Source organism: Thalassophryne amazonica, chromosome 9 (assembly GCF_902500255.1).
Source record: "Thalassophryne amazonica chromosome 9, fThaAma1.1, whole genome shotgun sequence".
NCBI classification, from domain to species: domain Eukaryota; kingdom Metazoa; phylum Chordata; class Actinopteri; order Batrachoidiformes; family Batrachoididae; genus Thalassophryne; species Thalassophryne amazonica.
The window spans coordinates 3637174-3664903 of record NC_047111.1 but is presented as its reverse complement, the minus strand read 5'-3'; the positions used below and the strand labels follow the sequence as shown (position 1 = coordinate 3664903).

Genomic DNA, 27730 nt, shown 5'->3' with positions numbered 1-27730 from the left:
TTATCAGGTTGTCCTAAAAGTTCCCTGAAAAGCCTTCAGTTAATTCAAAATGCTGCAGCTAGAGTACTGACAGGGACTAGAAGGAGAGAGCATATCTCACACATATTGGCCTCTCTTCATTGGCTTCCTGTTAATTCTAGAATAGAATTTAAAATTCTTCTTCTTACTTATAAGGTTTTGAATAATCAGGTCCCATCTTATCTTAGGGACCTCATAGTACCATATCACCCCAATAGAGCGCTTTGCTCTCAGACTGCAGGCTTACTTGTAGTTCCTAGGGTTTGTAAGAGTAGAATGGGAGGCAGAGACTTCAGCTTTCAGGCTCCTCTTCTCTGGAACCAGCTCCCAATTCGGATCAGGGAGACAGACACCCTCTCTACTTTTAAGATTAGGCTTAAAACTTTCCTTTTTGCTAAAGCTTATAGTTAGGGCTGGATCAGGTGGCCCTGAACCATCCCTTAGTTATGCTGCTATAGACTTAGACTGCTGGGGGGTTCCCATGATGCACTGAGTGTTTCTTTCTCTTTTTGCTCTGTATGCACCACTCGGCATTTAATCATTAGTGATTGATCTCTGCTCCCCTCCACAGCATGTCTTTTTCCTGGTTCTCTCCCTCAGCTCCAACCAGTCCCAGCAGAAGACTGCCCCTCCCTGAGCCTGGTTCTGCTGGAGGTTTCTTTCTGTTAAAAGGGAGTTTTTCCTTCCCACTGTCGCCAAGTGCTTGCTCACAGGGGGTCGTTTTGACAGTTGGGGTTTTTCTGTAATTATTGTATGGCTTTGCCTTGCAATATGAAGCGCCTTGGGGCAACTGTTTGTTGTGATTTGGCGCTATATAAGTGAAATTGATTTGAAATTGATTTGATTTGATTTGGAAAGACACACACCTGTCTGCATACAGTATAAGGTCCCACAGTTGACAGTCAGAGCACAAACCAAGCAAGAAGTCAAAGGAATTGTCTGTAGATTTCTGAGACAGGATTGTCTTGAGGCACAAATCTGGGGAAGGGGACAGAAACATTACTGCTGCTTTGAAGGTCCTAATGAGCACAGTGGCCTCCATCATCTGGAAATGAAAGAAGTTCAGATCCACCAGGACTCTTCCTAGAGCTGGACGCCCGTCTAAACTGAGTGATCGGGGGAAGAAGAACCTTAGTCATTCCTCTGTGGAGAGAGGAGAACCTTACAGAAGGACAACCGTCTCTACAGCAATCCACCAATCAGGCCTGTATGGTAGAGTGGCCAGATGGAAGCCACTCCTTAGTAAAAGGCTCATGGCAGCCCACCTGGAGTTTGACAAAAGGCACCTGAAGGACTCTCAGACCAGGAGGAACAAAATTCTCTGGTCTGATGAGACAAAGATTGAACTCTTTGGTGTCATGTTTGGAGTAAACCAGGCATCATCCCTACAGTAAAGCATGGTGGTGGCAGCATCACGCTGTGGGGATGTTTTTCAGGAGCAGGAACTGGGAGACTAATCAGGATTGAGGGAAAGATGAATGCAGCAATGTACAGAGACATCCTGGATGAAAACCTGCTCCAGAGCGCTCTTGACCTCAGACTGGGGAGACGGTTCATCTTTCAGCAGGACAATGGCCCAAAGCTCATTGTCCTGCAAAGAGGAATGGACCAGACTGTCCAAAGATAGGTGCACCAAGCTTATGGCATCATATTCAAGAAGACTTGAGGCTGGAAATGCTGCCAAAGGAGCATCAACAAAGTATTGAACAAAGACTGTGAATACTTGTGGACATTTCTGAGTATTTTGTTGTTTTTAATAAATCTGCAAAAGTTTCAAATGTTTTTGTTGTCATGGGGTGTTGTGAGTAGAATTTTGAGGGGGTGGGCGAGGAGCTGAATTCCGTCCGTTTTGGAACAAGGCTGTAACATAATAAAATGTGGAAAGTGAAGCACTGTGAATACTCGTACTTTCTGTATTTGCTCCAGACGTGCTGCACAGAACAAAAGGTCTGTTTCATCCTGTTTGATTGGGTTCTCTGTTTGACAAAAGTCACTGTATATGAGTCTGACAATTTCAAATTGATCATAAATCCATCTCCATAAGTTATTTCTGGTATAAATGTGAACATCGGTCATGGATATGAATGGGTGTCTTTTGGCAGGGGCGGGTCAAACAAAAATGTAGTGTAAATGAATTGAATGAGTGACTGATCGTTGATATACTATTTATTTAGTGCTATTTTATCTAAATCACTCAACAAAGTGGTTGTCTACAGTGACTGATAGCATTTTACTCTGTTTCATTTTGGACAGTTTTCTGCTACTTTTGTGACCCAAAGACTTTGGTAAACCCATTTTTCCACACCAGAACAGTTCATTCACATGATAAAGGTACAGTATTTTTTTACTGTAAACTTTAAAACTTTCCACAAATCAATTTCATACATAATGATTAGGAGCCATATTATTTCTCTACACAGTGTTATGGACAGATGTGTATTGCGTATTCAGAAAGCTGACATTGGTCTGAATATTTTGATATACAATACACTGGTATTATATGATAAGCAAGTACCTTAAAGGGGTAATTTCTTAAGATGTGAAAAAATCAAGAAAATACCAAAGTCTAAGGGTTAAACAGTGGCGTCTGACTGAGCTAGCCTCTGTTTATTCATTACCAGGGAAGAAATTGATCTCCACAAGAATATTCATGATCTGTCATCTGACTTTTTTTCTTGTTTTGCATGCTTGATAATTCTTCTTGTATTTTGTTTATTTGATCTTTGTTACTGTTACTTTGTACTAAGCAGTGGGTCAACCCTCTGAGTCTGGTCTGGTTGAGGTTTCTTCCTCAGAACCAGCCTGAGGAAGCTTTTTCTTTCCACTTTTGTCTGTGTGCTTGCTCAGGTGTGTTGGTAAGGTTAGAACTTACCCTTGTGAAGCACCTTGGGGCAACCTATGTTGTGATTTGATGCTATATAAATAAATTGAAATTGTTTATGGAGCATCTGAATGTAATTTGGATTTTTCAGAAGCTGAAAATTCTGTTGAGGTTTTCTGTTTATTGGGAGCCAGCATTTTAGTTTTTGCCTACTTTTATAACTTATAACACTTGCTCCAATCAAGGGTCTTGAGAGGCTGGAAACTATTCCAAGAGACATAGGGTGTGAGGTACGGTACACAGTGGACAGGACCACATATCCACAAATTCATTCATTCATTGAGTTTCCAATTCACAGAACCTGTATGTCTGTGGAAGTGGGAAGGATCCGGAGTACCCGGAGGAAACCCACATGAAGATTGAGAGAACATGAAACTCCACACAGAAAGGGCCAGGTGAGAAGCGATCCCAGGACCTTCTTGCTGTGAGGCATCAGTGATAACCAGTAAGCCACTTTGCTGCTTTGATCTCAAACAAAAATAAATAAATAAAATGGATAAAATAATGGAGTTCAATTGAATTTCCATACCAGGTCATGGCCCAGGTTAACGATGATCACTATTGGTGTTGTAGTCCAGCAGTTTGGTGGTAGAACCTATACCATTTCAGTTCAGTTGATTTTATTTATATAGCACGAAATCACAACAGTGCTGCCTCAAGGTGCTTCACACAGATAAGGTCTAACTTACTAATGCCCCTGGGCAAGCATACAGGCGACAGTGCTAAGGAAACACTCCCTCTGGTGTTTTTGAGGAAGAAACCTCAAGCAGACCAGTTTCAGAGGGGTGACCCACTGCTTATATATGCACAGATCGTGCAAAATGTCTTCAAATTGGTCACAGTCTCTGAACAGGAAAAAAAGGGGGAAAACTTGTTTACTTACGAGTAAAAAGCCTCCATCATGTGCCATCCAAGAGAAACACACAAGGTGCATTTTTAAAAAGAATTCACATATACATATATATATATATATATATATATATATATATATATATATATATATATATATATATATATATATATATATACCCCTTCCAATTTATATGAAATTTTGTATATACACTCAACAAAAATATAAACGCAACACTTTTGGTTTTGCTCCCATTTTGTATGAGATGAACTCAAAGATCTAAACCTTTTTCCACATACACAATATCACCATTTCCCTCAAATATTGTTCACAAACCAGTCTAAATCTGTGATAGTGAGCACTTCTCCTTTGCTGAGATAATCCATCCCACCTCACAGGTGTGCCATACCAAGATGCTGATTGACACCATGATTAGTGCACAGGTGTGCCTTAGACTGCCCACAATAAAAGGCCACTCTGAAAGGTGCAGTTTTGTTTTATTGGGGGGGGGGATACCAGTCAGTATCTGGTGTGACCACCATTTGCCTCATGCAGTGCAACACATCTCCTTCGCATAGAGTTGATCAGGTTGTCAATTGTGGCCTGTGGAATGTTGGTCCACTCCTCTTCAATGGCTGTGCGAAATTACTGGATATTGGCAGGAACTGGTACACGCTGTCGTATACGCCAGTCCAGAGCATCCCAAACATGCTCAATGGGTGACATGTCCGGTGATTATGCCGGCCATGCAAGAACTGGGACATTTTCAGCTTCCAAGAATTGTGTACAGATCCTTGCAACATGGGGCCGTGCATTATCCTGCTGCAACATGAGGTGATGTTCTTGGATGTATGGCACAACAATGGACCTCAGGATCTCGTCACGGTATCTCTGTGCATTCAAAATGCCATCAATAAAATGCACCTGTGTTCTTCGTCCATAACAGACACCTGCCCATACCATAACCCCACCGCCACCATGGGCCACTCGATCCACAACATTGACATCAGAAAACCGCTCACCCACACGACGCCACACACGCTGTCTGCCATCTGCCCTGGACAGTGTGAACCGGGATTCATCCGTGAAGAGAACACCTCTCCAACGTGCCAAACGCCAGCGAATGTGAGCATTTGCCCACTCAAGTCGGTTACGACGACGAACTGGAGTCAGGTCGAGACCCCGATGAGGACGACGAGCATGCAGATGAGCTTCCCTGAGATGGTTTCTGACAGTTTGTGCAGAAATTCTTTGGTTATGCAAACCGATTGTTTCAGCAGCTGTCCGAGTGGCTGGTCTCAGACGATCTTGGAGGTGAACATGCTGGATGTGGAGGTCCTGGGCTGGTGTGGTTACACGTGGTCTGCGGTTGTGAGGCTGGTTGGATGTACTGCCAAATTCTCTGAAACGCCTTTGGAGACGGCTTATGGTAGAGAAATGAACATTCAATACACGAGCAACAGCTCTGGTTGACATTCCTGCTGTCAGCATGCCAATTGCACGCTCCCTCAAATCTTGCGACATCTGTGGCATTGTGCTGTGTGATAAAACTGCACCTTTCAGAGTGGCCTTTTATTGTGGGCAGTCTAAGGCACACCTGTGCACTAATCATGGTGTCTAATCAGCATCTTTGTCATCAGTCATTTTTGATCAGGATATGTCATTCAAAGCGCATATTAAACAAATATGTAGGACTGCTTTTTTGCATTTACGCAATATCTCTAAAATCAGAAAGGTCTTGTCTCAGAGTGATGCTGAAAAACTAATTCATGCATTTATTTCCTCTAGGCTGGACTATTGTAATTCATTATTATCAGGTTGTCCTAAAAGTTCCCTAAAAAGCCTTCAGTTAATTCAAAATGCTGCAGCTAGAGTACTGACGGGGACTAGAAGGAGAGAGCATATCTCACCCATATTGGCCTCTCTTCATTGGCTTCCTGTTAATTCTAGAATAGAATTTAAAATTCTTCTTCTTACTTATAAGGTTTTGAATAATCAGGTCCCATCTTATCTTAGGGACCTCGTAGTACCATATCACCCCAATAGAACGCTTCGCTCTCAGACTGCAGGCTTACTTGTAGTTCCTAGGGTTTGTAAGAGTAGAATGGGAGGCAGAGCCTTCAGCTTTCGGGCTCCTCTCCTGTGGAACCAGCTCCCAATTCAGATCAGGGAGACAGACACCCTCTCTACTTTTAAGATTAGGCTTAAAACTTTCCTTTTTGCTAAAGCTTATAGTTAGGGCTGGATCAGGTGACCCTGAACCATCCCTTAGTTATGCTGCTATAGACTTAGACTGCTGGGGGGTTCCCATGATGCACTGTTTCTTTCTCTTTTTGCTCTGTATGCACCACTCTGCATTTAATCATTAGTGATCGATCTCTGCTCCCCTCCACAGCATGTCTTTTCCTGGTTCTCTCCCTCAGCCCCAACCAGTCCCAGCAGAAGACTGCCCCTCCCTGAGCCTGGTTCTGCTGGAGGTTTCTTCCTGTTAAAAGGGAGTTTTTCCTTCCCACTGTAGCCAAGTGCTTGCTCACAGGGGGTCGTTTTGACCGTTGGGGTTTTACATAATTATTGTATGGCCTTGCCTTACAATATAAAGCGCCTTGGGGCAACTGTTTGTTGTGATTTGGCGCTATATAAAAAAATTGATTGAAAAATTGATTGATTGATCTTGATATGGCACACTTGTGAGGTGGGATGGATTATCTCAGCAAAGGAGAAGTGCTCACTATCACAGATTTAGACTGGTTTGTGAACAATATTTGAGGGAAATGGTGATATTGTGTATGTGGAAAAAGTTTTAGATCTTTGAGTTCTTCTCATACAAAATGGGAGCAAAACCAAGAGTGTTGCGTTTATATTTTTGTTGAGTGTAGGTACTTCTTGGCCAGAAAGGCCAGAATTTCACATTTTGTCTTTCTCAGACCAGCTGGGTTTGAGATATTGCAATTTTAATTTTTCACTTTTTTACGAAAAAGCGTGTGGCTACCAAATTTCAAACTGCTGTAACTCAGCAATCACTGGTCCAATTTTGAAGAACAAAGTATTTCTGTAAGGGGGAGACCACAAGGAATCTAAATCTGATTATCTATTTGGGTATTTTTGAGTTGATGACCTTCTGACCTATATTTTTACCTTGATATTGACACTGGGACACACCCAACCTCTTTGACACATCTATGAAAAATGTTTAGATCTTTGAGTTCATCTCATACAAAATGGGAGCAAAACCAAAAGTGTTGCGTTTATCTTTTTGTTGAGTGTAGTTTTTAGGCTTACATATTATAGTTTGGGAGTTTATCCCGGACAGACATACAGACAGACAGAATTAGCCATTTACATACCCTGGCTGTTTGCATGGTTCAACATAGTGAAGGCAGGAAAACACAGAGCGGAGTGATGAAAGAGACAAAGACATGAGGACCCCTAAGAACCCATGGGCACTGCCATATTAAATGTGGGCATTGTGCCATGCCATCCATTTCATCCGCCGTGAGGACCCTGTTGCGGTGACGTCACTTCTGTTTTTCTTCCGCGTCAGATCATTTGCTGGTGTTGCCAAGCATGCCGCTAAAACCTCACAGACAGAGTACTCGGATGTGTGACCAACTGAACGTGTGTCTGGGATTTCAATTCTGACTTGTGATAATAAAACAAGAAGCGTCTGTGTGTCTGTCTGTGTGTCAGCCTGTGTGTCTGTGGCTTGCATATCTCTCAGACTGTTTGTGTATTATTTATTTCTTTAATGTCTTTTTTCTGTCTGTCCCCCGTGAACGCATTAGAGATAGGCATCAGTTTAAGGTAGAGACTGACTCATCTCAGTCGACCTGGGGTCCGACTGAGCTGCCCACTTTGCCCACTTCCAGTGAGCTGCAGTCTTTTAGTCCGTGGTTTTGCGCTGCAGCTCTGAGTTGAACAAACAGTCACCATTTCTCAAAGCACGGTGATGACAGCACACCTGCACTGAGCTTTACAAAGACATTTTTACATTTTATTTCCCTTTATTTATCCCTAAAAAAACAGCTGATCCACGAAGCTAACACTTTTTGTCCACCCAGGTGCACCTAAAGTCTCTTTCTGAGGATGACATGATGTAAAAAACACTGATAAAACTTTCTTACCTGTCAATCTGGTCGTGTTTTCTGCATATATAAATGTTATCCATTCTTCCGCTCAAACGCCAAAGTAGGGGTGAATCCAGACGGAAAGGGGGCATGGGGCCCGGCAGGGACGCAACTCACCCCCCCCCCCCACCACCACCACCACCACCACCACGACAACCCTAGACAAAAGGTGCCTTTGGGGTGTGAATAAGGCCCTGGTTGGGGGTCTGGGGGACAAAGCTCCCCTGAAGCTGAAGGGTTTTGGCCATGCTGATGCTCCCCAGAACTATTTTACTGAAAAACTTTGAAGGACCTAAATGACATGGTGAGATGGTGAGGAGCTTCACTCATTAATGTCAGTGACATAAACATATTATTTACTGTTGTTGTAAATTACAATGATCATTCAATAAATATATTGATCTCAAGAATACAGATGTTTCTGTTCTTGATATTCTACTTTGCAATGATATTTTCATGAATACCATTGATAAACCCACATATATGTACCATTAAAGCCTGCAACAGTTTATCATTAACAAATCATGTCAGTCTATTTAAAGTACCTTCATCTCAAGACCTTCATACACCCAAACAGTTTGAACTACGGTCTATCACATACAATTGACACAATATATTTACATCAACCTACATCGGTGTTCGGTCCGAGGCTTTGCTTTAATTATATTCAGCAGTAGGTTCTTCATTGTGTTTTTGGCTTCATCAAGGGTCTAAAGTTAATCAGTAATAATCTCTGTCATATCGACCTCAGGTGTGGCTCCCTGCAGTCAAAGCCAAAGGACTGGAGATCTCTGGAACCTTCTCTCGCCGTCAGGGCCACATGAGCATGGACATGACCTTCACCAACAAGGCCCTACAGCACATGACTGACTTCGCTATCCAGTTCAACAAGAACAGGTCAGAACAGAGACCTCATTACAGATTTCCAACCAAAAGTACTTAGAGTTGAGAGGTATTTAGCCTCAAAATGTGATTTTTGGACCTATGTCTGTGAAGTAGCTGCTGTCGGTGAGTAGTAAGTACTGCTGTCTAGAAATGTGAGGAGCGACAATGTTTTCATAGGGCAGGACTCACATGCACGTCCCAGCCAGACAAAAGGAAAGCTCAGAGCACCGGGAGCCCAGGATGACATGAAGACGCTAAATCTGTGCAGTGAAGATGCTGGCTGCTGTTCAATGCTACATATCACATGACTGACTCTCTACAGTACACACCAGAGATGCTGTAACTCTTACCACTCGCACCCGAAGCATTGTTACACCCACCCCCTCCCCCTGTCAGTTTCATTTGTCACCTACCCCCTTACATAAAACCTTCAATCAATCAATCAATCAATCAATTTTTTTATATAGCGCCAAATCACAACAAACAGTTGCCCCAAGGCGCTTTATATTGTAAGGCAAGGCCATACAATAATTATGTAAAACCCCAACGGTCAAAACGACCCCCTGTGAGCAAGCACTTGGCTACAGTGGGAAGGAAAAACTCCCTTTTAACAGGAAGAAACCTCCAGCAGAACCAGGCTCAGGGAGGGGCAGTCTTCTGCTGGGACTGGTTGGGGCTGAGGGAGAGAACCAGGAAAAAGACATGCTGTGGAGGGGAGCAGATATCGATCACTAATGATTAAATGCAGAGTGGTGCATACAGAGCAAAAAGAGAAAGAAACAGTGCATCATGGGAACCCCCCAGCAGTCTACGTCTATAGCAGCATAACTAAGGGATGGTTCAGCCATCACTTCAGGGCCACCTGATCCAGCCCTAACTATAAGCTTTAGCAAAAAGGAAAGTTTTAAGCCTAATCTTAAAAGTAGAGAGGGTGTCTGTCTCCCTGATCTGAATTGGGAGCTGGTTCCACAGGAGAGGAGCCTGAAAGCTGAAGGCTCTGCCTCCCATTCTACTCTTACAAACCATAGGAACTACAAGTAAGCCTGCAGTCTGAGAGCGAAGCGCTCTATTGGGGTGATATGGTACTACGAGGTCCGTAAGATAAGATGGGACCTGATTATTCAAAACCTTATAAGTAAGAAGAAGAATTTTAAATACTATTCTAGAATTAACAGGAAGCCAATGAAGAGTTGCGGTGCAGCCGCTCGGCGCAAAGCAACGCCGTGATGAAGCCTCACGGGACATGTTCTGGCATGTCCAGCTCATGCACAATCACAGTCGGATATTCACACGACTGGAAAGCAACTGGAATCTGTCTGAAATCCACCTGAAAGCCGTCCTGTGAGACCAACACCGAGGTGGTTTTGTCCCGCGTAATGAACGGAGCCGTGGCGCGTCCCTCCGCTTTTCTTTCTATGAAAAAAATTCCTGTAACTGTGGAATGTACCGAAAAAGTGCTGATGTCCACATCTTCTGCCTTTTTGTGAAAGTCAGACAAGGTCCCGGATCCACAAAGCCTTCACATTGGAAATGATCTGGTGTTTCAGCGGGGTGTCAGCCTGTCGATGGGAGCTGGGAGCGCGTCGCGCTCTCAGCAGTTGTGGGCAGTCCTTAAAGCGGCAGTAACACTCCTTAATCTGTTTAATCCCCATAAAATCGTCCCTGAAAGCCATATTAATTTTTCGAACGGTGTCCACCTGGAGGTCTCTAACAGTTTCTGGAAAAAAATTGATGCAGCAAAGCTCCAAATCGTTCAGACATTTATTCGCAATGAAAATCCGCTGAGGGGGCTGGACCACTCCTCACTCAAAGCCTGCTCACAGGCGAATGACGCAACCTACAGGCATGAAAAAACTCACGCATGCCCACGAGGGTTCAAGCTTGTCTGACGCAATCACACATGATTCAAATCCATATGGTTTTTTAAAAAAATAATAAGGTCGGATACTTTTCTAATAGACCTCGTATAATTTGGTCAACCTAAACGTTTTAGGAAAGTGCACGCGGTTCTCCCGTTATATATAACATTTGAACGTCCCGCCACTGAAAAATGTGCACGCCCCGTGACCAGCTTCCCGCTGAGCACCAAGCCTAAAATACGTCACTACGTGTAGACTGTATCGGCTTGTGCGCCTGGCGGCCGTTGTTTACACTTTGTATAGCAGCAGAAACTTTGATTAAACATAGCTCTCAGGGACTTGTTTGTCGATATGCCTGACCAGTGTGTCGCAGCATATTGCACAAACACAAGGGCGAAAGGTTTTAGCCTTTTCAAGTCCAGGCAGATTGATTGAAAGCCGCGGTGTTGTGTGATACACGAAATGTCCGGCTGCTGCTCGCTCCGCTCGCACACACGCATTTGCTCCCGACAGCAGACACTTTCCTCTACCGTCTCCATGTTCTCACCGCTCACAGGAACCCATAAAATGTCAACCCCAAATAATATGTTCACAATAATCTTGAAATGGTCAAGGAACTTACGTAGTAAACACGGCGCCGGCACGTAAACACAGCGCCAGCACGTAAACACAGCGCCGGCACGTTCACTGTTGTTTTCGACGATCTTTTTCGAAACTTTCACCGTTTATTTCCTATTCTTTCGTGAAAATAGCATAACTAAACACGGATGAATGCAATGCCAGGCACTCGAAAATGGCAAAAACCCGAAGGTAATGAAGGTGGTCCGCAAGTAATAGCTACACTGTCGCGGCTCTGGAACAATAACAAAGGCGGTAAACAGACGCTCGAATCGAAAATGCTATACAGTAATTAGAGTGTTATAAACAGCAGCAACAAAAATCAAAGCCTCCCTTACCATTCCATATTCATGCCCGGAACACCTCTCCAGCGAGGCGTCTGGGGGCATCCGGAAAAGATGCCCGAGCCACCTCAACTGACTCCTTTCGATGTGGAGGAGCAGCGGCTCGACTCCGAGCTCCTCCCGAGTGACTCAGCTCCTCACCTTATCTCTAAGGGAGCGCCCAGCCACCCTGCGGAGGAAACTCATCTCGGACCGCTTGTACTTCGCGATCCTCGTTCTTTCGGTCATGACCCAAATCTCATGACCATAGGTGAGGATCGGAATGTAGATCGATCGGTAAATCGAGAGCTTTGCCCCCCTACTCAGCTCTCTCTTCACCACGACGGTCCGATACAGCGACCGCATCACCTGCAGGATGCTGCACCAGACGTCTATTGATCTCACGCTCCATCCATCCCTCACTCGTGAACAAGCCCCGAGATACTTAAACTCCTCCACTTGAGGCAGGACACGTTCCACCGACCCTGAAGAGGGCAAAGCACCTTTTCCGGTCGAGAACCATGGCCTTGGATTTGGAGGTGCTGAGTTTCATCCCGAACGCTTCAGACTGCAAACCGCCCCAGTGCACGCTGAAGGTCCTGATTTGACGAAGCCAACAGAACCACATCGTCCGCAAACAGCAGAGACGAGATTCTGTGGTTCCCAAACCAGACCCCCTCTACACCCTGGCTGTGCCTAGAAATTCTGTCCATAAAAATAATGAACAGAACCGGTGACAAAGGGCAGCCCTGGCGGAGGCCAACGTGCACTGGAAACAGGTTTGACTTACTACTGGCAATGCGAACCAAGCTCCTGCTGCGGTCGTACAGGGACCGGATAGCCCTTAGCAAAGGACCCAGTACCCCGTACTCCCGGAGCACAACCCACAGGGTGCCCCGAGGGACACGGTCGAACGCCTTCTCCAGAGCCACAAAACACATGTGGACTGGTTGGGCAAACTCCCATGAACACTCGAGCACCCGATGGAGCATGTAGAGCTGGTCCCGTGTGCCGCTACCAGGACGAAAACCACACTGCTCCTCCTGAATCCTCTCCAGTACTCTGGAATAGACCTTACCGGGGAGGCTGAGGAGTGTGATCCCCCTATAGTTGGAACACGCCCTCCGGTCCCCTTTCTTAAACAGAGGGACCACCACCACCCCGGTCTGCCAATCCAGAGGCACTGTCCCCAATCGCCACGCGATGCTGCAAGGCATGTCAGACAAGACAGTCCCACAACATCCAGAGACTTATGGTACTCAGGACAGATTTCATCCACCCCAGGAGCCTTGCCAGCGAGGAGCTTTCTAACCACCTCGGTGACTTCAGCCTGGGTAATGGATGAGTCCGCCTCTGAGTCCCCAGTCTCTGCTTCCTCTTCGGAAGACGTGACAATGGGATTGAGGAGATCCTCAAAGTATTCCTTCCACTGCGCGACAACATCCCCAGTCAGGGTCAACAGCTCCCCACCCGCACCGTAAACAGTGCTGGTGGAGAGCTGCTTCCGCCTCCTGAGGCGTCGGACGGTTTGCCAGAATCTCTTTGAGGCCGACCAATAGTCCTCCTCCATGGCCTCCCCGAACTCCTCCCAGACCCGAGTTTTTGCCTCTGCGACCGCACGGGCTGCGGCACACTTGGCCCGCCGGTACCTGTCAGCTGCCTCCGGGGTCCCACCTACCAACAAAGATAAGTAGGACTCCTTCTTCAGCTTGACGGCATCCCTTACTTCCGGCGTCCACCACCGGGTTTGGGGATTGCCGCCGCGACAGGCACCAGAGACCTTGCGGCCGCATCAACAATGGAGGTGGAGAACATGGTCCACTTGGACTCCATGTCTCCAACCTCCCCCGAGATCTGGGAGAAGCTCTCCCAGAGGTGGGAGTTGAAGACCTCGCTGACAGAGGGTTCCGCCAGTCGTTCCCAGCAGACCCTCACGAGTCGTTTGGGCCTGCCAGGTCTGACCGGCTTCCTCCCCTCCCAGCGGATCCAACTCACCACCAGGTGGTGATCGGTCGACAGCTCTGCCCCTCTTTTCACTCGAGTGTCCGAGACACGTGGCCGAAGGTCATATGATATGACTACAAAGTCGATCATCGACCTCCGGCTCAGGGTGTCCTGGGTGCCATGTGCACTTATGGATACCCTTGTGCTCGAACATGGTGTTCGTGATGGACAAACTGTGACTAGCACAGAAGTCCAACAACTGAACACCACTCGGGTTCAGATCGGGGAGGCCGTGCTTCCGGATCACCCCCCTCCAGGTCTTACTGTCGCCGCCCACGTGGGCGTTGAAATCCCCCAGGAGAACAATTGAGTCCCCAGTCGGAGCGCTATCTATTATCCCTCCCAGGGACTCCAAGAAGGTCGGGTACTCTGCACTGCCGCTCGGCCCGTCGGCCGAGACAACGGTGAGAGACCTGTCCCCGAACTGAAGGCGTAGGGACGCGACCCTCTCGTTCGCTGGCGTGAACTCCAACACATGGCGACTGAGCTGGGGAGCAATAAGCAATGCGACCCCACTTCTCCGCCTCTCCCCGTGGGCAACGCCAAAAAAATGAAGCATCCAGCCCCTCTCCAGTAGTTGGGTACCAGAGCCCAAGCTGTGCATGGAGGTGAGCCCGACTATCTCTAGTTGGTATCTCTCAACCTCCCGCATAAGCTCAGGCTCCTTCCCCCCCAGCGAGGTGACATTCCGCGTCCCAACAGCCAGGGGCTGTGAACATGGACCTGGCCGCCGGGCCACCCACCCTCGACCGCCACCCAGTCCTCTCATATCATTAAAAAGTTATTTACAATTTTGTAAAGCCGGTCCAGAGCATCCCAAACATGCTCAATGGGTGACATGTCCGGTGAGTATGCCGGCCATGCAAAAACTGGGACATTTTCAGCTTCCATGAATTGTGTACAGATCCTTGCAACATGGGGCCGTGCATTATCCTGCTACAACATGAGGTGATGTTCTTGGATGTATGGCACAACAGTGGGCCTCAGGATTTCGTCACGGTATCTCTGTGCATTCAAAATGCCATCAATAAAATGCACCTGTGTTCTTCGTCCATAACAGACGCCTGCCCATACCATAACCCCACCGCCACCATGGGCCACTTGATCCACAACATTGACATCAGAAAACTGCTCACCCACACGACGCCACACACGCTGTCTGCCATCTGCCCTGGACAGTGTGAACCTGGATTCATCCGTGAAGAGAACACCTCTCCAACGTGCCAAACGCCAGCAAATGTGAGCATTTGCCCACTCAAGTCGGTTACGACGACGAACTGGAGTCAGGTCGAGATCCCGATGAGGACGACGAGCATGCAGATGAGCTTCCCTGAGACGGTTTCTGACAGTTTGTGCAGAAATTCTTTGGTTATGCAAACCGATTGTTTCAGCAGCTGTCCGAGTGGCTGGTCTCAGACGATCTTGGAGGTGAACATGCTGGATGTGGAGGTCCTGGGCTGGTGTGGTTACACGTGGTCTGCGGTTGTGAGGCTGGTTGGATGTACTGCCAAATTCTCTGAAACGCCTTTGGAGACGGCTTATGGTAGAGAAATGAACATTCAATACACGAGCAACAGCTCTGGTTGACATTCCTGCTGTCAGCATGCCAATTGCACGCTCCCTCAAACCTTGCGACATCTGTGGCATTGTGCTGTGTGATAAAACTGCACCTTTCAGAGTGGCCTTTTATTGTGGGCAGTCTAAGGCACACCTGTGCACTAATCATGGTGTATAATCAGCATCTTGGTATGGCACACCTGTGAGGTGGGATGGATTATCTTAGCAAAGGAGAAGTGCTCACTATCACAGATTTAGACTGGTTTGTGAACAATATTTGAGGGAAATGGTGATATTGTGTATGTGGAAAAAGTTTTAGATCTTTGAGTTCATCTCATACAAAATGGGAGCAAAACCAAAAGTGTTGCGTTTATATTTTTGTTGAGTGTATTACACACACCTCTAACTATCATAGAACTACATGCAGATTTGAACAAAATGCCGAATGGCAGGGCTCTGGTCCCAGATGGCTTTCCTCCCGAAATCCTGAAACATTTTTGGCAGATATGCACAAATGCACAACAAAACAAATGAGGAACGAATGGGAGGAAACTGGAGTCAACGTCTGTGACCGAACTGTAAGAAACCGCCTAAGGGAAATGGGATTTACATACAGAAAAGCTAAACAAAAGCCATCATTAACACCTAAACAGAAAAAAACAAGGTTACAATGGGCTAAGGAAAAGCAATCATGAACTGTGGATGACTGGATGAAAGTCATATTCAGTGATGAATCTCAAATCTGCATTGGGCAAGGTGATGATGCTGGAAGAGATCATGTAAATTTCCACAGTCATTGATGATATGGGGCTGCATGTCAGGTAAAGGCACTGGGGAGATGGCTGTCATTACATCATCAATAAATGCACAAGTTTACGTTGATATTTTGGACACTTTTCTTATCCCATCAGTTGAAAAGATGTTTGGGGATGATGCAATAATTTTTCAAGATGATAATGCATCTTGCCATAGAGCAAAAACTGTGAAAACATTCCTTGCAAAAAGACACATAGGGTCAATGTCATGGCCTGCAAATAGTCCAGATCTTAATCCAATTGAAAATCTTTGGTGGAAGTTGAAGAAAATGGTCCATGACAAGGCTCCAACCTGCAAAGCTGATCTGGCAACAGCAATTAGAGAAAGTTGGAGCCAGATTGATGAAGAGTACTGTTTGTCACTCATTAAGTCCATGCCTCAGAGACTGCAAGCTGTTATAAAAGCCAGAGGTGGTGCAACAAAATACTAATGTGTTGGAGCGTTCTTTTGTTTTTCATGATTCCATAATTTTTCCTCAGAATTGAGTGATTCCATATTTTTTTCCTCTGCTTGGTCTAAAAAAGTAACCGTTACTGACTGCCACAATCTTTTTTCCTGATTTCTTATAGTGTTTCTTAAAGCCAGAAAGTTGCCATTTGAAATGACTTTAGTTTTGTGTGATGTCTGTGATCTGCTTTTTTTCTACAAAATTAAACAACTGAATGAACATCCTCCGAGGCCAGTGATGCCATAATTTTTGCCAGGGGTTGTTGCTCTACATATTCAGCATGAGATGAGTGTTTTAGAATTTCTTTAATTCCAGGCCACAATGCAGAGCACACGAGCTTGTTAGCCATATCTATCATGTCTTCCATATTTATGGACTGTTGTGCTGCCAGCTGACTTTCCCATTCCTGGACTTTTCAGGCGTGCACTTGTGATTTCGCTGGGAAGTTTGCATTGTAGCTTTTACGAATCATTTTGAAATCTGCTCCAAATTCCCTTTCTTCAGTAAAGCCACATTTGCATTGCAGATAAGACACATGGATTTGGCATTCAAATAAATGAAAAATAATCCTCCTCCTTTTTGAATTTTTTAGCCTCTGCCAATGTAGCATTCCTTGCTTTTCTTTTTCTTCTTCGATGGCATTGCTTCTTCTTTGGCGTTTAACGACCGCCGGCATCCTTATTGGTGCATTGCTGCCATCTTCTGCATCAGTTTGTTATAGCAGCACTAAATTTTCTCGATGAGTCCAGATTTTTTTATTTTTTCATGCCATCAGCTGGTTTTAAACATTTATGACTATAATTCATATGTTTTTATATATATATATATATATGTATGTATATAGGGGGAGGTGATGGTCTAGTGGTTAAGGCGTTGGGCTTGAGACCAGAAGATCTTGGTTCAAAGCCCAGCCTGACTGGAAAATCACTAAGGGCCTTTGGGCAAGGCCTTTAATCCCCTGTTGCTCCCGGTGTGTAGTGAGCGCCTTGTACAGGGCTGTGAAAACTCCACAGATCCGCGGGATTCCGTGGATTTCATCATGGGGAGGGGGGTGGGGTGTTAGTGAACATCACTGAGTTTTTAAAATGCTTATCGCAGTGTTCTCTTTTTTTACGACATCGTGTAAGTTTTATAAGTCCGCGGACACTGATCTGTCTGTTACAGATACAAATCAGTTTCCTCGAATCCGCGGAGTTTCGTGGAGGAAAAATGCCACTCAAAGCGTAGCTGTTACGACAGTTGTCGTAAAGCAGGACTGGTTGGTTGCTGCGGCAACATGTCTGTGTCATGGACCGACGTTGCAGAGAGAGAAGATGGCGAGAAAGATGGTTTGAAAAAGTCTGATAATTACAAGAATCCGTGGAATCTTCACTGGCTTCATCAACACACCTGAAAGATAAAAGAAACGGGAAAAGTGAAAACTGTGCCCTCTCAGGAAAACATGGTAAGAATTTTTCTCTCCCTGGAAAATAAACATTCTGCTGTTCAAACAGGATTTTAGAAAAGACTGTGTGACTTTTTTCACTAATCTAGACTTTCTTTCATTGTAAAAAAGACATTGTGGCTTTGAATGGATTTAGGCTGCATGAATTTACACAAGAATATGTGACTTTTTACTATAAGGTATGTTATTGATATTTTACCATGATTTCCCAAATATTCTCCAAGCTTTAGCTGTGGTTTTTGAAATGCTGTAACAGTCTTTTCAGTCTTGAATTTCATGTACTTTAATTGTTCTGAGTTATTGCCCCCGGCAAATTTTCCTCGGATTTCAGAATTTTAATTTCACAGCCCTGCTTGTATGGCAGCACCCTCACATCACGGTGAATGTGAGGCATTATTGTAAAGCGCTTTGAGCGTCTGATGCAGATGGAAAAGCGCGATATAAGTGCAGTCTATTTACCATATATATGTGTGTTTGTGTGTGTGTGTGTGTGTGTGTGTGTGTGTGTGTGTGTGTGTGTGTGTGTGTGTGTGTGTGTGTGTGTGTGTGTGTGTGTGTGTGTACAATTTACACAATTTGAAACTAGAGTGATTTGCAGCCTGTGGAAATGAGATGAAATGTCAGTGACGTATGGAAACAAATGTGCACGTGTCTGTGATCGCACTGTGCTGTTGTACCATGTGTTCTAGTGCAGTTCTGTGCTCTGAGCCATGGCGTGTGTGTACCGGATGCTTCAATACAAACACATTGTGACACCACTTCTCTTTGTGATCCTTTGCCTAAAAGCTTGGTGCAGAGCCTGTGGATCCATTTGTTGAAGATCATTACAAGAGACAGGTGCTCTCTATGTTGACAGCTAGGGGGTGCCAGAGTAGGTGAGAAATCTATGTTATGCAAACGCTGGGCAGTGTGCCACAGCAACTGCCAAACCGAGTCAAGGCAGTGAGACAGCAGCATGATGTGTGCTGGTAGATTGTTGGTTATATTTATAGTTATTTATGATAAAGTTTGTACTGTTTGATTGACGTCTTTTATGTACGTGTAAATGGAAATTATTAATGCACTTTGAAATGTTCAGTTTGGCGCTAAAAAGTGTGATAAAATAAAGTTATATTATCACAAATAAAGTTACTGTTGTTGTTTAAAGTGTCTGTTGATGTATGTGTGTGTGTGTGTGTGTGTGTGTGTGTGTGTGTGTGTAGTTTTGGGGTGATCCCCACTAGTCCTCTACCTGTCCACACTCCACTGATGCCAAGCCAGAGTATCGAGCTCTCTCTGCCTCTGAACACCATCGGGCCTGTCATGAAGATGGACCCACTCAATAACCTCCAGGTACGCTCACCGTACTGTCACATTGTGTCACCGCTGCCGGCAAATACTTTCTCCCTCAGAGCAGGTGGAGGCAGTGCGGAGGTCATTTCCAGCTTTTATACACTGTGTTCCAATCCAGCCCATCATTTGACCTGCATGTTACAGCAGCCTGAATGTAAATCAGTGTGTGCACACTGTCAGACAGCCGACCATCAGGTCCACCCCTCCCGTCTGATTTCTTTTGTCTGAGAACTTGCTGAGAGACTGCCGCTTTGCTCCATGAAATTTTTTTCAGAAACTGTTAGAGACAGCCAGTTGGAAACCATTCGATAGATTCAGTTGGATATCGGTGAAGATTCTGTCGGCGTCACGCGGATTATGGACTGTTAAAACCTTTTTAAAGACGGCCCACAGTGGCGGAGGGCGCGCAGCGCGCCGAGCGGCCATTCGACAGGCTGGATCGACCAGATCATTTCTAAACTGAATGCTGTGTTGATCCGGGACATCATGTGACTACCACAGAAATGGCAACAGAGCTGGACATAGCACTTTTGCGGCACATTCCACTGTTACAGGAGATTTTGTAATGAAAGACGTGCGGAGGATTTTGCGCGTCGGCACGAAGCAGCTCAGGACGCGCAGCAAAAAAACACCTCCGTGTTGGAAGTCTCACAGGACATGTTGGGGCATGTGCAGCTGTTACACAATTTCTCGGATACTCACTCGACTGAAAGCCATCGAAAGCCGTCTGAATCTTCTGAATGGTTTCCAACACAAAGGTGTTTTTTTTTTGCTGCGCGGCCTGAGCTGCTTCATGCCGACGCGCGAAATCCTCCGCACGTCTTTCATTACAAAATCTCCTGTAACAGTGGAATGTGCCGCAAAAGTGCTATGTCCAGCTCTGTTGCCATTTCTGTGGTAGTCACATGATGTCCCGGATCAACACAGCATTCAGTTTAGAAATGATGTGGTCGATCCAGCCTGTCGAATGGCCGCTCGGCGCGCCGCACGCCCTCCGCCGCTGTGGGCCGTCTTTAAAAAGGTTTTAACTGTCCATAATCCGCGTGACGCCGACAGAATCTTCACCGATATCCAACTGAATCTATCGAATGGTTTCCAACTGCCTGTCTCTAGCAGTTTCTGAAAAAAATTTCATGGAGCAAAGCGGCAGTCGCTCAGCAAGTTCTCAGACAAAAGAAATCTGACGGGAGGGGTGGACCAGTGCTCACTCAAAGCCTGCCCACAGGCGAATGACGCAACTGACAGGCGTGAAAAAACTCACACATGCGCACGAAGGTTCAAGCTTGGCTGATGCAATCACACGTGATTCAAATCCATATAGTTTTTGAAAAAATAAAAAGGTACTGTACTTTTTGGACAGACCTCGTAAAGTCTTAATCTGACCTGCTGGTTTCAGTCGGATACATCATCACAGCCTGATGAAAACTTAAACACATGAAGCCTCTTGATTTTGGAAAATCACATCTGAAAATACTTTAGTTCCTTGTCACGGCTGAAGAAACGTAGCGTTTTAAAAGAAGTCCCTCTGTGTTTTGTGCATTTCTCAGCCTGAAGCAGAAAACACTGGCACGTTGTGCCACGACGTGCCAGTGTTCATTTTAAAAGTTAACAGTTGACTCTTTAGCATTCACGAAAATAAATCCCATGATCCGCCAAGACAAAAATAAAACAAAATTTTAAAAAATGTTAAATTATTTTGTTTGGCCTCTGAGTGGAAATACAAACCAAGCCAGACTGGATCATTCTGATCTGTACCATACCGTGCTGTACTGACCTTGACTGTTTGGTGGAAACAGAGCTGTCATCATATGCTGGCTAAATCGACATGGGGTGACAGGGCCCTTAGCGGCACACTGAGTGCAGTCACATGATATTCAGTGCTTTAAAGAGTAGGTGACACCAAAAAATATACACAAATAATCACTAAAAAGGATGAAGTGTTAATATTTAAAAAAAATCCTGAATAATAAAACTTGATAAGTGCGCGGATGAAGGATAAACAACAGCTGTCTGAAGCCTGCGCTTGATTTCAGCCCTCAGCCGTGGCCATATTGTTGCTACCTCATCAGGAGAACGGGACCTGCTGATTCAAGCCCGAATAAATTGCAAAAATGGTTGAGGTCACGCTGTTTTCGGACAATTTTTTTCTAAGTGTGGAACTTTTTTTTTTTAAGTCCAGTCTGAAGGTGTGTCTGAAGAAGCTGTGGAGGACACAGACTTATGGTTTTGAGCCTTATTTAGACCACAATGAGGGAGACGAAACCTTGGAGGAAAACCTTCAGTCTGACAACAGTGACGATATTGGCAGAGTTCAGAACACAGAATGGTGATTATAAAATAAATAAATAAATACTGTGATTGAGGCCGCATGTTCTGTACACTCGGGTGAAGAGAGGGGCAAAGCTGTCAACTGATCACCATCTGATGGTGAGTTGGATCAGAGGGTGGGGGAGGACTTTGAACAGACCTGCTAAGCCAAAATGGACAGTGCGGGTGAACCGGGAACATCTGGAGGAGCCCTCTGTCAGACAGATCTTCAACTCACACCTCCGGCAGAGCTTCTCTAGCATCCCTGTGGAGGTTGGGGGCATTGAACCAGAATGGGCAATGTTCAAAGCTTCCATTGCTGCAGCTGCAGCAGGGAGCTGTGGCCTGAAGGTCTTAGGTGGCTCAAGGTGCAGCAACCCTCGAACACCGTGGTGGACACTGGTGGTCAGGGAAGCCATCCGACTGAAGAAGGAGTCCTTCTGGGATATGTTATCTCAGAGGACTCCAGAGGCAGTTGCAAGGTACCAAGAGGCCTGAAGGGCAGCAGCCTCTGCTGTGGGGTAGGCAAAGCAGTGGGTGTGGGAGGAGTTCGGAGTAACCATGGTGAAGGACTTTCGGTCGGCACTAAGGTGCTTCTTGCAGACCGTGAGGCACCTCAGGAGGGGAAAACGGGGAACCATCCAAGCTGTCTACAGTAAGGATGGGACCCTGTTGACCTCAACTGAGGATGTAATCAGGCGCTGGAAGCAACACTTTGAGGAACTCCTGCATCAGGCCGGAGCACCCTCTATATAGTAGGGGCAGAGCTGGGAGCTGATGGAGGATTTTCATCAATTTCCCTGGTGGAAGTCACTGAGGTTGTGAAACAACTCTGCAGTGGCAAGGCCTCTGGGGTTGATGAGATCCATCCAGAAATGCTGAAGGCTCTGGGTGTGGAGGGACTGTCTTGGATGAGACGTCTCTTCAAAGCGAGAGCTGTGTTTGAGTGCTCGGCAGTAAGTCGGAATTGTTTCCGCCAGAGTTGCACCTTGTCATCAATCTTGTTTGTGATATTCATGGACAGGATATCGACGCGTAGCCGGGGGGAGGAGGGTTTCCAGTTTGGTGGGCTCAGGGTCTCATCACTGCTTTATGCAGATGATGTGGTCCTGTTGGCTTCATCGGCCGGTGACCAGTCAGATGTTATCAATGTGGCCTGGGAAAAGGAAGTCTGGGGTCCCCTGCTGGAGCTGTTGCCCCCATGACCCGAACCCGGAAAAGTGGTTGAAGATGAGTGATGAGCAGTGTTGCCACAGTTACTTTGCAAAAGTAATCCAATTACTGATTACTGATTACTCCTTGAAAAAGTAACTTAGTTACTTTACTGATTACTCAATTGTAAAAGTAACTAAGTTAGATTACTAGTTACTTTTTTAGTTACTTTCACCAGCTGCCGACAACAACCCACGTCAACATGACAATGATACCTGTTTTGCCAAAACTCACTTTATAGTCACCCTTTCTTGACTTCAATGAAAATAAATACTTGTTTTATAAAAAGTAAAATAAAGACCTCTTTCTTGACCTCATATTTAACTGTTGACAGCACTGTAACAGTAAAACTTGCAATTTCAAACCTACATTGTTTATAAATGTAACTATTAAATTCTAACATTTTTCTAACATTTAAATTCTCTCTAAACATTTTACTTGTCGAAATTATTATTATTTTAAGCAATATTAGTAGTTGTAGTAAAAAACGGCTTCAAAACTGGACCTTTAATCTAGGGGTGTTGTGGGGGAGGGGGGCACATCCTTGCCCCACGCCCCCATTCCATCTGGATTCGCCCCTGCTTTGGTGTTTCAGCACAAAGAATGGATAACGTTTATTTATGCAGAAAACAGGACCAGATTTATAGGTAAGAAAGTTTTATTGCATTTTCACATCATGTGGTCCTCAGAAAGAGTTTAGGTGCATTTGAGTGGAAAATAGTGTTAGTTGTTGACGCGTCGCGGAGTATCAGCTGTTTTTAACGAGATGATACAGAGCGGCTCAGCTCAGAATTCTAAATAAAGGAGGGGAAAAAGTATAAAAATGTCTTTGTAAAGCTCAGTGCAGGTGTGCTGATCACCGCGCTTTAAGAGGTGAGGACAAGTCGAGCAGCTGCAAAAAACCGTGGATGAAAAGCTCACAGCTCACTGAAAGTGTGCAGTTCAGTCGAACCCCGACCTCCTGCCCACAGACCAAGTTTAATGCTGCTGTTGACCCACAATGAAAAATAATAGTAACGCACAGTGACACGGAGAAGTAACTTTAATCTGATTACTGATTTGGAAAGATTAACGCGTTAGATTACTCGTTACTAAAAAAAGTGGTCAGATTAGAGTAACGCGTTACCGGCATCACTGGTGATGAATAAATGAATAATCCAGGTGATTTCAGCATGCTGGTGGAGATGATAAACTGTTTTTTGCCAGCTCTTTGGTCAAAATTGACTGATTAAAAGCCATAATAATAAAAAAGTTTATTTTACTATCCTTGACATCAGAAAAAAAGAGATTTTTTAAATTATTTTTTTCTGAGAAACAGGTACATACAGCTGAAGCTGCAGTGGGTAGCTGTGGGCTGAAGGTCTTAGGTGCCTCAAGGGGTGGCAACCCTCGAGCACCGTGGTGGACACCGGTGACAGGGGAAGCAATCCAACTGAAGAAGGAGTCCTTCTGGGATATGTTATCTCAGAGGACTCCAAAGGCAGTTGCAAGGTACAGACTGGCCTGAAGGGCAGCAGCATCTGCTCTGGGGAGGCAAAGCAGCGGGTGTGGGCGGAGTTCGGAGCAACCATGGAGAAGTATTTTCGGTCTGCACCAGCATGCTTCTGGTGGACCGCGAGGCACATCAGGAGGGAAAAATGGGGAACCATCCAACCTGTCTGCAGTCAGGATGGGACTCTGTTGACCTCAACTGAGGATGTAATCCGGCACTGGAAGGAACACTTTGAGGGACTCCTGCATCAGACCACAGTGCCATCCACAGTAGGGGCACAGCTAGAAGCTGATGGAGGATTTTCATCAGTTTCCCTGGTGGAAGTCACTGAGGTTGTGAAACAACTCTGCAGTGGCAAGGCCTCTGGGGTTGATGAGATCCATCCAGAAATGCTGAAGGCTCTGGGTGTGGAGTGACTGTCTTGGATGAGACGTCTCTTCAACATTGTGTTGAGCTCTGGGACAGTGCCTAAGGAGTGGCAAACTGGGGTGGTGATCCCCATATTTAAAAGGGGGACCAGAGAGTGTGTGCCAGCTACAGGGGCTCCACACTACTCAGCCTCCTTGGTAAAGTCTTCTCCAGGGTGCTGGAAAGGAGGGTTCGGCTGATAGGTGAACCTCTGAAGAGGAACAATGCATGTTCCGTCGTGGTCATGGAACAACCGACCAGCTCTTCACTCTCACAAGGATCCTGGAGGGTGCCTGGGAGAATGTCCATCCAGGCTAAATGCGTTTTGTGGACTTGGAGAAGGCGTATGATCGGGTACCCTGGGAGATACTGTGGGAGGTTCTGTGGGAGTATGGAGTGTTGGCCTCCGCCAGGGCCTTCTCAGAGCCATCCAATCTCTGTATTCTCAAAGCGAGAGCTGTGTTTGAGTGCTCGGCAGTAAGTCGGACTTGTTTCCGCCAGAGTTGCGCCTTGTCATCAATCCTGTTTGTGATATTCATGGACAGGATATCGAGGCGTAGTTTGGGGGATGAGGGTTTCCGCTTTGGTGGGCTCAGGGTCTCATCTGCTTTTTGCAGATGATATGGTCCTGTTGGCTTCATCAGCCTGTGACCTCCAACACTCACTGGATCGGTTCACAGCCGAATGTGAAGCGGCTGGAATGAGGATCAGCACCTCTAAATCTGAGGTCATGGTTCTCAGCAGGAAACTGATGGATTGCCTACTCCGGGTAGGGAATGAGGTCTTGCCCCAAGTGAAGGAGGTCAAATACCTCAGGGTCTTGTTCACGAGTGAAGAGACAATGGAGCGTGAGATTGGCCAGAGAATCGGTGCAGCAGGGGCAGTGTTGCATTCGCTCTACTGTACTGTTGTGACAAAAAGGGAGCTGAGACAAAAGGCGAAGCTCTTGATCCACTTGTCAATCTTCGTTCCTTCTGTCACCTATGGTCATGAGGGTTCTGTCATGACCGAAAGAACTAAATTGCGCATACAAACGGCCGAAATGGGCTTGCTCAAGAGGGTGGCTGTTGTCTCACTTAGAGATAGGGTAAGAAGTTTAGTCATTCATTGGGAGCTCGGAGTAGAGCCGCTGCTCCTTTACGTTGAAAGGAGCCAGCTGAGGTGGTCCCGGTATCTGGTAAGGATGCCTCCTGGGTGCCCCCCGAGGGAGGTGTTCCAGGCATGTCCATCTGGAAGGAGACCCCGGGGAAGACCCAGGACTAGGTGGAGAGATTTTATCTCCACACTGGCCTGGGAACGCCTCAGGATCCTCCAGTCAGAGTTGGTCAATGTGGCACAGGAAAGGGAAGTCTTGGGTCCTCTGATGAGGCAGCAGTGCGTCCCACTGTGCATATGGAAAGATGAGTGTCATTTACTTTCATGTACTGTTTTAAGAACAGAGCACATAAATCACCAAAACATGAATAAAAATACTTAATTTACTTGTATTTGGAGTCAGTTTGGGTAAATCGTCACACCCAGGCAAAACTGAGTATTTCCACTTCTTTTTTTTTTTATGGGATAATTTCATTGTGTGCAGACAGAATCCACTGATGCTTTCAACTTGTGGCGCAGAGTCTGTTAAGTAAATGGTTCTCCCACTGATGTCACTTCCTCCTTCTTCTCGAATGTTGTGACTCGCCCGGAAGTTCCTGCTTTTTAGTGGTGCATCGTTTAACATCCGAATATTTATCTCATCAGTAACCACACCAGCAAAGCATTAATTTCAAACTGTTGTTTAATTTTAATCTTAAATACACAAAAAAAAAATAATTTTACATATCGTGTCACCTCCACTTTAAGGACCATATTTGTCTGTGTGTGTGTGTGTGTGTGTGTGTGTGTGTGTGTGTGTGTGTGTGTGTGTGTGTGTGTGTGTGTGTGTGTGTGTGTGTGTGTGTGTGTGTGCGTGTGTGTGTGTGTGTGTGTGTGTGTGTGCATGTGTGTGTGTGTGTGTGTGTGTGTGTGCGTGTGCATGTGTGTGTGTGCATGTGTGTATGCATGTGTCTCTGGGTTTCTGCACTTGTGTATGTGTGCGTGTGTCTGCATTTGTATGTCTTTTCATGTCTAATTTGTGTCTTCAGCTGACTTTTTGTGTCTGGTTCCTGTTGGGTAGAATTCATTTTCATTTGTAACTAAGTTGTGTAATGTTTGTGAACTTGACTTTTCAAATCACATTGGGCCTCTTGTATCAATGTTGCGTACGGCGATATTTGAGCGTATATGGGGTGTACGCCAAAACGGCTGCGCTACTTGGCATTTATCAATGTGGTCGTTGGCGTACACTGCACTGAAAATATACACCAGGTCGAGAGGTGGCGTAAATTATACACCAAAATGAACCAACGCTGGAATCCACATAAAAATGAAGATGATCAACATGATAAACAGTGCAATTATACAAATCAATGCATATGTTACATAAATAACACTTTCCTGATTATACTACATAATAATCAATACAAATCCCGCCTTTGCGGGATTGTTATGGAGCACGATCCATGGCCACAGCGCCCGACTGCAAAAAAAGCACTGCTCGCCTTTTTCTCCAGACTTCGAGCCTGGAGCCAGAGCAGCGCTGAGCTTAATTTCATGTGCTGTGATCATTTTAGACTATGAAATTGATAATAACAACTGTAGTTTCGTCATTCCCTTAATTTGCCCGTGCTGCAACCAGGTTTTGTCATCTCCATTCGGTTGTCACAATAAAATAAATACAGAAATACATTTAAAAAATAAAGAAATCTGACAGATTAGGCGTGTCTTATTAATTGAGCGAGCAAATATCCACGTCAAGAATTATTGACATATAAAAAGAGAATACAATGGTCCCTCGCTATAATGCCGTTCACCTGTCGTCTCGGAGTCTCGCGGAGTATTTAGCCCAATTGTTGGGAAGGTGTCGTGACACGGACCCACAACAGGGGGCGTTAATGAAGGGACAATGGAATAGCCAAAAAGTAACAATTTAATGTTGTGAATGTGCACAACGTAGTACAGACAAATACAAATATTGCGGAATATCAATCTGACACAAGGTGACGTGTGGCAGGCTCGAAGATAGGAGACGTTTGGTGCGAGAAGAGCCGGATCCCACACAGCTTCCACCACCA

At 45.6% G+C, this 27730-nt stretch overlaps 1 protein-coding gene across 1 annotated transcript in view; it reads left to right on the top strand.

The window, feature by feature from the left end:
- ap2b1 (adaptor related protein complex 2 subunit beta 1) overlaps positions 1 to 27730 on the top strand; it is a 267540-nt gene that overhangs the window by 165048 nt on the left and 74762 nt on the right. Inside the window, exons 17-18 of the mRNA XM_034177495.1 lie at positions 8625 to 8770; positions 19030 to 19159. Coding sequence (XP_034033386.1) covers positions 8625 to 8770; positions 19030 to 19159 — 276 coding nt within the window. The remainder of the gene's footprint in view (positions 1 to 8624; positions 8771 to 19029; positions 19160 to 27730) is intronic.